Source organism: Salvelinus sp. IW2-2015, linkage group LG34 (genome assembly GCF_002910315.2).
Source record: "Salvelinus sp. IW2-2015 linkage group LG34, ASM291031v2, whole genome shotgun sequence".
Lineage (NCBI taxonomy): Eukaryota > Metazoa > Chordata > Actinopteri > Salmoniformes > Salmonidae > Salvelinus > Salvelinus sp. IW2-2015.
The window spans coordinates 6,514,679-6,525,482 of NC_036873.1; the positions used below are offsets into that span (position 1 = coordinate 6,514,679).

Below are 10,804 nucleotides of genomic sequence, written 5' to 3' on the forward strand. Positions count from 1 at the left end.
GGAGGCTTCGTGCCATGGATCATCACTGGAGGCTTCGTGCCCTGGATCATCACAGGAGGCTTCGTGCCATGGATCATCACAGGAGGCTTCGTGCCTTGGATCATCACTGGAGGCTTCTTGCCATGGATCATCACTGGAGGCTTCATGCCATGGATCATTACTGGAGGCTTCTTGCCATGGATCACCTCACTGGAGCTATGGCATAAAGTTATCAACTAAATCATCACAAGAGGAAGGCAGAATAGGTGCTGGTGTATTGTTCATACACTCAATAAAATCTGTAGCAACTTCAGAGGTAAGATAGTGTTTCTTAATAATGCGTTCAGTGTTACCCAGAGTATGGCCGCAGTTATGGGTGGGCCCAGTAACATGTTGGATAAAGTTCATAGGGCTCAAAAGATTAATCAATTCAATGGCCTTAGAGTCAGTTTCTTTGTCAACATGAATATTAAAATCGCCCAACACAATGATTTTATCATAGTTCTCAAGAACAACAGTCAATTGTTCAGAGAAATCAGTTTAAAAAAAGTGGGACAGTGCTTTGGTGGCCTAAACAGGGTTATAGCCAACACTGGTGACTGACATTTAAACAGTATAGCATGATGAAATGAAATGTCCTTACAGATGAGAGCATTAGTAAAAATGGAGGCTGTCCCCCCCAGCTGTAGTCCAAGGGAGGCTTCAACAAGAGCGGCACTACAGTCTGAAGACAGCCATGTTTCATTGAAAAATATGCAATCAACTTTGCGCTCAGTAATGAGTGTGGGCCACTCTGCCCCTGGGGCATCTGCCTCGAGGTAACCAATAGAAAAACAACCAAATTATTAACGTTACAACCACGTTTTTCTCCAATCTATCAGAATGGTAAGACATGACAATTTGTATAAACTCACTAAACGGCGGCTTTAAAAGAACATGAATTAGGTTACTCACAATAACCATAGTGCCATTTCTACAGGAGTTGATATGCTTTCCAAATCCTCTGTTGCTTATTCTGACAGGGAGAACTGTAGCACTACCAGACCCTGTCCGTCAGTCTCTAAAACAGTTCAAGAGGTCAGTCAGGGGGTGAAAGCAAAGATGGTGGATAAATGAAGATGTCTTACTCAAGCCGTTTACCATTAAAACACATTGTCACAGTTCCGGTCTATTTAAAGGGTGGCTCTCCCATAGACACAAATGCGATCGCCTCCTGGGTCTGGTCTACTTAGTTAATTGACTGTATATGAACCAGAAAAAAGGACCCAGTGAGATGTCTCGCTTCCTCTTCCATCTCTGGTGAAAGGTTATTAGGCCAAAGTTCAAAGGTGATGGTTGATTAGGTATTTTGTTCCTCCATACACTGCTTGCTTGAGAGGTTAGACTTTTTTATTTTGAGTAGTGCTTATGCCCTGACTAAGGTTAACACATACAATTTAGTATGCAGGACCCACTGGGCACACACTGGTTGAATCAACGTAATTTCCACATAATTTCTATGAAATTACGTTGAACCAACGTGGAATAGACATTGAATGTATATCTGTACCCAGTGGGAAATGTCTTGGGAAATGCATTTTTTCCCGAATGTGAATAAAACAAGCGCCTCTTGACAAAAGCCAGAGGGCAGGTTGAAATAGTACGATGTCAAATCAAACAGTAAATAAAATACCAATCTTCTCTGGAGCGGCCACCGCTAGGATAGTGATGTGGGTGTCTGTGTCTGTGTCTGTGCCCAACTTCAGATTGCTTTCAGGTACTCATTACAAAGGATGCCCCATGTGGAGCTAGTTATGATTGTTTGACTCTTCCCAGTATGTCTTTAATTGGATTCAACAGTGCTGTTTGTTTGGTTTTCGGTAAACAAAGATTCCATTTCCCCAGAACTTACTGCTAGACTGTCAGGTTTCATCCTGTCATTACCTTACGTCTGTCTGTCTGTCTGTCTGTCTGTCTGTCTGTCTGTCTGTCTGTCTGTCTGTCTGTCTGTCTGTCTGTCTGTCTGTCTGTCTGTCTGTTCTGTGCTGTCTGTCTGTCTGTCTGTCTGTCTGTCTGTCTGTCTCCGTCCGTCCGTCCGTCCGTCTCCGTCCGTCCGTCCGTCCGTCCGTCCGTCCGTCCGTCCGTCCGTCCGTCCGTCTCCGAGTGTATACCTGTGCTGTGTGTGTTCTGTCTTTGATTGTGTGTATCAGGCCCACAGTAGGCCTATAAGTATTCAGGTCGTGGTCATGCCCATGCAGGTGCAGATTAACTCCTTTAACTAACTTCAAAGTGAGATGAAAAGAGATGTTGGACTGTAGTCCTACTATGCAACACAACTTGTAAAGGTATCAAATTGACCTCCAGACACCTGGGGCCTCATTTATGTTTTGATGTTAAGGTTATAAAACAGTCATAAATAATGCACTGTGCCAAATTATTAGCAGGCTACTGTTATTTGAGTGAATTCTGAAAAAGTGGAACACTTTTTGCATTTCTGTCTTCTTTAATCTCTTCAGACATCTATCCAACACATGATACGTTGCTGAAATCCTCAGATGTTTCTGTAGAGGTGTGGGCAGAATGTTTAGACTTTTTTAACCACTACAGGACCGGTGCCCCCCCATGGGGGTTAAGCTAACGTAATGTGATTAGCATGAGGTTGTAAGTAACATGAACATTCCTGGACATAAACATACAGTTGAAGTCAGAAGTTTACATACACTTAGGTTGGAGTCATTAAAACTCATTTTTCAACCACTCCACAAATTTCTTGTTAACAAACTATAGGTTTGGCAAGTCGGTTAGGACATCTACTTTGTGCATGACACAAGTAATTTTCCCAACAATTGTTTACAGACAGAGATAATTTCATTTATAACTCACTGTATCACAATTCCAGTGGGCCAGAAGTTTACAAACTAAGTTGACTGTGACTTTAAACAGCTTGGAAAATTCCATTCATAAATCAATTAGGCACATTTGGGCAGTCTTGATTCAACATTTTGAACAGATATGCAATGGTTCATTGGATCAGTCTAAAACTTTGCACATACACTGTGGCCATTTAGTGGACAAAATCTAAATTGTACATGGGATGGAATAATACATTATGGCCTTTCTCTGGCATTTCAAAGATGATGATACATAAAAACAAAACACATTTTCTTTTTCTTTGTATTATCTTTTACCAGATCTAATGTGTTATATTCTCCTACATTCATTTCACATTTCCACTAACTTCAAAGTGTTTCCTTTCAAATGGTATCAATAATATGCATATCCTTGCGTCAGGTCCTGAGCTACAGGCAGTTAGATTTGGGTATGTCATTTTAGGAAAACATTTAAAAAAGGTTCGGATGGGTCGCATGCCTAATCCGCCTATAGCGAGTGGTAAACACGTTCTGGAAGATTGTCTATTGAACAATTTAAAAGTACACGCTGCCTACAGCCCACACTTCTATGCAAAAGACAAATTGTTGTTCAATATTTTGTTTATCCATACATGATTGTGTTTCTATCTCCTGCCTTGGTATAGGCTCTGAGATTAAATTGTATATGTTGTGCGCCTATCGCACAGCCATGCTAAAGCCTACCGTTACGGTCATAGGCCACCGGTCTATTTACTTTTGAGCATGGTTGGCAATTATATGAGCGATGGATAAATGGTAGCCTAATATTTGTTGTATACAGGGAATAAACCAGTTATGTCAGAAAAGTAGAGACGTGCCCTGTTATGATTTAGGCATATATAATCAAAGCAAATATAGGCTATTAGGCGAGAGACTGCTATGTCATTTTCTTACCAAAGCCAAATGCATCTGTTTTATATAGGTCTACATTTTAATGTTTGTATTAGCCTACCATTAATTATTATAATTTCCGTGCATCAAACACCTCCATTTTCCACAAAATAACAATATTTGCTTGCAATACAATTGATCAACCAACATAAGTTCTGAGTATGYATGGTCTTAGATATGCATAGAGATACACACCTTCCCATCAAGTTCAAAATGGATGAATACCAACTTTTGTAGGCATAGCAGGGTAAATCAAGTGTGTGCTTGCGTGTGTACACGCTTGCTTGCGTTTGCATGTGTGCGCACATGTGCGTGTGTGTATGTGGGGCCGCTTGCTCGCTCGTGTGTGTCTGTGTGTTGGTGTGAGTATAGCGTTCATATAAGCACTCTTGGCACTTAAAGACATTATTTCACTGCAGGTACTCCATTTTAATGATTTAATCAGCACGTCCCTCCATAATGATAGGTTGTGTGCACAGTGGAGCTCATTAGAGGTGATCTGGCTCTTTTATACACCAACTGAGTAATGAAATGCTTGGTCAAATCCTCAAGAACCTCAATTGTTTTCTCATTTTGTCTGCATCCCAAATGGCACCCTATTCCTTTTATAGTGCACTACTTTTGCCCAGCACTCATAGAGATCAAAAGTAGTGAAATTAAATAGGGAAAAGGGTAGCCATTTGGGACGCACTTTGTGTTGCAGGATCTTTATTGGTTAGGTGCATTAAAAGCTACATTCAGTTCATTCATTCTCATTTTGACAGAATGTAAGGAGAGGGTTGGTTTCCCATGTCTCTGTGGGTCTGTGCGTTAAGAACCTGTACGCATACATAGCATGCATAACAGGCTACTATCATGATGTATGGAAATTATGGCATCTGAGCAACATCAGGTAACTTGTTATACCATTAGGCCTACCTTTTTCTTATTTAATTTAAGGGGTTTGATTATAGAATCAGTACATTGGGATATTATTCATGAAACCGGCCTAGCATTAAATACATAAAAATAAATTGACACATTTAATATAGGTCAATACAATGCATTTCACCAAATTTAATAAAATGTTAGAGATTGAAGTTGATGTCTCCAGAGCTCACCTGTCGACTGCTATTGCGCACATTGAATAGATGCTTGAAAACACTGCTGTGACGGGGAAAAAGTTGTGGAACTTGCAGTAGGATTCTCCAAAGTACCAATTGCCGTGAGCAGCGTATATGAAATTAATCAACGTGTTGAACGCGGCCATTAAGGCGTCAGAGAAAGCCAAGTTGAGTAAAAAGTAGTTTGTCACGGTCCGCATCCTCTTGTGCGCTAATACGATCCAAATCACTATCAGGTTCCCAAAAACCGCCACGGCCAGCACAAGGCTGTACGCGACCGACCATAGCACGATGCGCCAAGCCGGTTGTACAAACTGATTTGTAAAGGTCCTAGTTGTGTTTGATCCGTTGTTTGCCGCAGCCATTCCTCTAGTCTCCCTGCCGAGATTTACTTGGATTCAATGCCTGGAGGTGGCATCAGTTGTATTGGCACACAACTCCGCAGCGCACCAAGACGCGCAAATGCTCTGCTCAATACCGTCACGTTCAGTCCCTCTTCATTTATATTGCTGTTCCCGTAAATACAGGGCCAACGCGTTTGGGAGACAGTCGTAACAACATGTCCAGTGACAACTCCAATAAATAATTGACACTTGAGGAGCGCGGAACTTCTGATCCATAGGATAGGCTACTACTTAAATAGGCGACCGATTATATTCGAACAGTTCTTCTTTCTAATAGCATCCTCATTCATTCTCTTGAATGCATCCGAATGAAACTGCGCAACACGTTGAAAACGGCAGATCCTTCAGCTACGCTTCCATACAAACGAGACACAAACATATGGCAAGCATGGAATTTGATGGCGAGTCACTTAGAAATGCCTTACATAATCCTGATAAACGACATGCACGCATCAGGAACTGATGAAAGTTCTGCCGCATCTGTCGCCTCCATTGACCGAGTCGTTAATTTCACTCATGGGACATCTCCGTGATCAATGCTACTTTGTCATTGTCACTGCAAGTATTGAACATCTAAGTTTATTGACTAAGTTTATTAAACAGTCATATTTGATAAAGGTGTCTAGTGTCTCCAAAATGCGTTACTTTTACCCTAAATAACTCTTAATTTCCAAGATCGATTTTCAATAGATGGATCTGCCAAGGCCTTACCACCTAAATTAATTTAGTTCCCAATAGACCTATATCAACCTTTTCTCGATGGAATGAGTCGTTGATCCTAATGCACTCATTCTAAACAATGAGTCAAACGTTCAGGGTACCAAACCATGATGTGTCTTTGAAGCTTCAGCTTTGAAGATCATGCTCCGTTGTGACTGATCAACTTGTATCTCATAACGAAAGTCACGTTATCCAAAAACTCCACAGCCCCCCCTCTGTATTCAACAGCATCCAAACCACCGAGCATCCTCAGCAGTATGGAAAGGACAGATTAGGCTTCATCCCAAACGGCTCTGTAATAGTGCCTGTGTGTAGCTGGTGTAGAGGAGTCAGGCACAGGACAGCAGATATGAGTCATACACGTAATTTACTCAAATATTCACAAATACAACACAATAATACGAGCCCACAATAACGGACCGTATTACAAACCAACCGGAGCATGAAGTAAAATAATGTTGAAACATTTTACAAACAGAAATAACCAAACCAACATTTGAATGGTTAAAGACATGCTCCGGTTTGGTTTGTAACTCACAAACAAACATGGGGGAACAGAGGGTTAAATAATGAACAAGTAATTGGGGGGAATGAAACCAGGTGTGTAAGACAAGGACAAAACAAATGGAAAATTAAAAGTGGATCGATGGCTAGAAGGCCGGTGACGTCGACCGCCGAACGCCGCCCGAACAAGGAGAGGGACCGACTTCGGTGGAACTCGTGACAGGCACCCTATTCCCATTCTAGTGCATTACTCTGGTCAAAAGTGGTGCACTATATAGGGAATAGGGTGCTATTTGGGACACACTCAGAGGCAGGTGGGAAAGTGCTTTTTATCCACTGATCTACATGCTCAGTATAAAAAGTAGAAAAGGTGACGCCACACTGATGTTAGGACATTAATGTCCCCGACCACATGTGTTCACTGCTGAGGGAGTCAGGCCAATTAGTTTTCTCTCTCTCCTTCTCCTGGTGGGTTCCCCTAGCAATTATGCACGATTACACCTGATGGGTTCCCCTGGCAATTAGGCAGGATTACACCTGATGTGCCCCTTTTAATGAGTCATTTAACAGTCTGCGTTCCTTCCTAGCTGGATTACGTAAGGGGAGCTGTAAGGGACATCTTCTGGTGGTGTGGGAATAGAGTGGGGGTGACTTGCACGCATGCACGTGTAACAGTTTAACTTTAGTCCGTCCCCTCGCCCCTCGCCCCGGGCGCGAACCAGGGACCCTCTGCACACATCAACAACAGTCACCCACGAAGCATCGTTACCCATCGCTCCACAAAAGCCGCGGCCCTTGCAGAGCAAGGGGAACCACTACTTCAAGGTCTCAAAGCGAGTGACGTCACCGATTGAAACGCTGTTAGCGCGCACCACCGCTAACTAGCTAGCCATTTCACATCGGTTACACACACACGCGCGCACACAGGGGGTCATCAGATATTCATTGTCTGCAGGCATCCTTGTCTCTGCAATAACAATGGGAGTCATTGTCACAAAGGCGGAAAGGCAGATAGGAGGAAGCGAGATCAGGTGGGAACATTCTAACCAATGAGAGGGCAGATATGTGTGTGAACAACAGACACAACTCCGATATAATTTTTTTTTTCTCAAAGTTGCCGAGATGCCAAGCGGGTCCACTTATATCAGTGCATTTGTAACAGCCTACAGATTCCGAAACTTCTATTCGATCAAATAAGCCTCACTTAGCAAATTAGTAACACACATTTTTGTTGACCAAATTCTACACACAAAAAAATCACCACTTGGTCTGCCTCTCGCTTAGTCTCTTCGTCTCTGCCTATAGGTTAGTGATTATCCCTCAACCCCTTCTCAAGGACCACTCCCCAATTTACTGTTTATGAACTACTCCAAACAAGAAGTTCCCGGGCCCGCACAGGAAAAAGAAAGCTATTTTATTGTGTTCTTTTCTATTGTATTCCATTCTCTAAAAGGGACAGATGGAACAGTTCAAATCTCTCACACATTCTATACTTTACACAAAATACCTAAAAAAGGCAATTCATATGAACATATTAGGATGCTCAATGTCTATCTGTTCTCTCTTTTCCCTCTTCTTCAAATAATACAATGCAAACTTAACCACAAGGCTCTGCTCGGTTTATAATGGCTTCATCTATTCCTCAACTATTCTTAATGTCTGTCATTCTACAGATTGCGACAGCAGGGGACGTTGAGTCTGATTCTGTCTTGTTCTGAATTCTGTTTGCCAGAGGGGTTTCACACAATGACCGTTCAATCGGTCCTTTCAGTCCACTTGGTATAAGTGGCATGGTCTATCAAAGGAGAAGGATAGCTAGCCTTGGGAGAAAATGGAGTTGGAATTGGATGGCTGGTAAGAGGTTGTTATCGTAGCCTTTGACCTGCCTCATTTCTAGAACTGTGTAGGAGAGGAGTAGAGATTCGTCTCTCACCAATAGGATATAACAGTTACTCGATCGCTTTGGCTCATTTTTTGAAACAGTCTTAACATTCTCTAAACTGTAAGTGCAATTGTCGCAACTGTTTTATGGGACATCACAACTCTATCGCATGTCTGCAAAATGTAGTAACTCACCCAAAACATTCAATTCATGCTTCAAAACCTAGTTATTGTGTCAGTAAATTGGCCAATGCCACCAAAATGAAAAGTTATTTTGTCATCGTGTGAGCCGTACTGGTTAAAAAGTTTAGATGTTTTTTCACCATGGCAATTAGCGCTGGAAATGTTTTATGTACAAATGCTAGTTTTGTTCTACTTTTTTGTTGACACTGACTGCTTACTGTACTATACAAGAAGGTCAGTTTTGTCTAGCTGAATGCTATTGTGTATCACATTGAGGTTTTTAGATACCGATTTCAACAGTAGGTAAAAGTTTACTGGGAAAAGTCGATACTGTACAATACCTGTCACGACTCCTACCGAAGGTGACTCCCCTTCCTGTTCGGGTGGTGCTCGGCGGTCGTCGTCACCGGCCTACTAGCTGCCACTGACTTTTTCCTCCCCCTCCTTATTTGTTTATTGGTTACACCTGTTTTTAATTAGGGTGATTAGTAGGGCTTTATTACCCAGCAGGCCCGCCTGTTGGGTGTGCGGGATTGTTTTGTGTACTGTTTGTACATGCGTGTATGTCACGGTTCGTGGTAGTTGTATTTACGGAACTATTTTGTTCCCCTTGTCTGTTGGGGMATTTGGTTGGAGTGGGGTCGTGTTTCACCTTGGTGGTGATTAAAAGTTACGCTACTCTGAACTCTCTGTCTCCTGCGTCTGACTCTTTCCTCCACTACACCCCGGGCATTACAATACCGTACTACACAGAAAAAGGATATGCACATCTCTATGTATACAGAACATTTATTTTTGTAGCAATGTGCTACATGTAAACAGAACATTCACATTTGCATGTCCATTTTTACATATTTCTTACTTGTAAAGTCACATATAGTGAACAGAAGAAAAAAAAAATGCAGTACTTTTGTAAAAAACGATACATTTTACCTCCTCACACTACGTAACACKACAAGTTCCCATCTTCTTGGTGGACATCCTGTSGCTCTTGTTGGTCTGGCCAGAGATTTTCATCATCATCACATCTGATGTTTTCCCTTGCGATGCACCGGGGGGAAAATCTCCTTGCGTGGCGCTACCATCCCCTGCAATGATCGCCTGTGATGTCCTCACAAGCAGCATTCATGGCATCTAACAGAGACATCTGATCTTGTGCCCGATAGTCATATACTTTCCACCTCCATGCTGAAAAACAACTATTCTATCGGATTCAGGAATGGGGGGGATGGTGGAAGGAACTCCATTGTTATCCTTTCATGCACAGCAAACCATTCCCTAATAATGTTGGTTCAGTGGAAGCTGACATTATTCCACACAATTACATAATTTGGCAAATCTGGTCTAACTAAACCTCTTTGGAGTTCTGTTATTAGGTCTCTGTAAAGTGTATTTAGGAAGACCAGGAGAAGTTGTGTGTTATAGGGCCCAATGTGTGGAATATGTAYGCTCACAACATTCTCAGAAATGGCAGCACACATTGTAATATTGCCCCCATGTTGGCCTGGTGTGCCTCGGTGTCCAATGAGATTGCGGCCACGTCTCCTGCCTTTGGCCAGATTGAACCCAGCCTCGTCCACAAAAACAAGAATGTGGGTCAATTCATGTCCTTCCAGCTCCATTATTCTCCATATAGTAATGCAGAAACAAAATATAAAGTTGGTTTTACTACTTTTTTTGACATAGCCTATTCTAGAATCAGACAGTTTAGTAAAGTATAAATTTATAAATAGTATGCGCAAAACACCAGTCTCAACGTCAACAGGGAAGAGGCGACTTCGGGATGCTATCCTTCTAGGCAGAGTTGCAAAGAAAAAGCCATATCTCAGGCTGGCCAAATAAAAATATAAGATTAAGATGGGCAAAAGAACACAGACACTGGACAGAGGAACCCTTCCTAGAAGGCCAGCATCTCGTAGTCGCCTCTTCACTGTTGAYRTTGAGACTGGTATTTTGCGGGTACTATTTAATGAAGCTACCAGTTAAGGACATGTGAGGCGTCTGTTTCTCAAACTAGACACTCAAATGTACTTGTCCTCTTTCTCAGTTGTGCACCGGGGCCTCCCACTCATCTTTCTATTCTGGTTAGAGACAGTTTGCGCTGTTCTGTGAAGGGAATAGTACACAGCGTTGTATGAGATCTTGGCAATTTCTTGCATGGAATAGCCTTTATTTCTCAGAACAAGAATAGACTGACGAGTTTCAGAAGAAAGTTCTTTGTTTCTGGCCATTTTGAGCCTGTAATCGAACC

General features: G+C 42.2%; 1 protein-coding gene across 1 annotated transcript in view; it reads right to left on the reverse strand.

The window, feature by feature from the left end:
• The window catches only part of LOC111958480 (neuromedin-K receptor), a 25,231-nt gene extending 19,999 nt beyond the window's left edge, over positions 1 to 5,232 (reverse strand). The window contains exon 1 of the mRNA XM_023979739.3: positions 4,859 to 5,232. Within this exon, the coding sequence (XP_023835507.3) occupies positions 4,859 to 5,226 (368 nt within the window). The 5' untranslated portion in view covers positions 5,227 to 5,232. The remainder of the gene's footprint in view (positions 1 to 4,858) is intronic.
• Between the last annotated feature and the right edge of the window lie 5,572 nt (positions 5,233 to 10,804).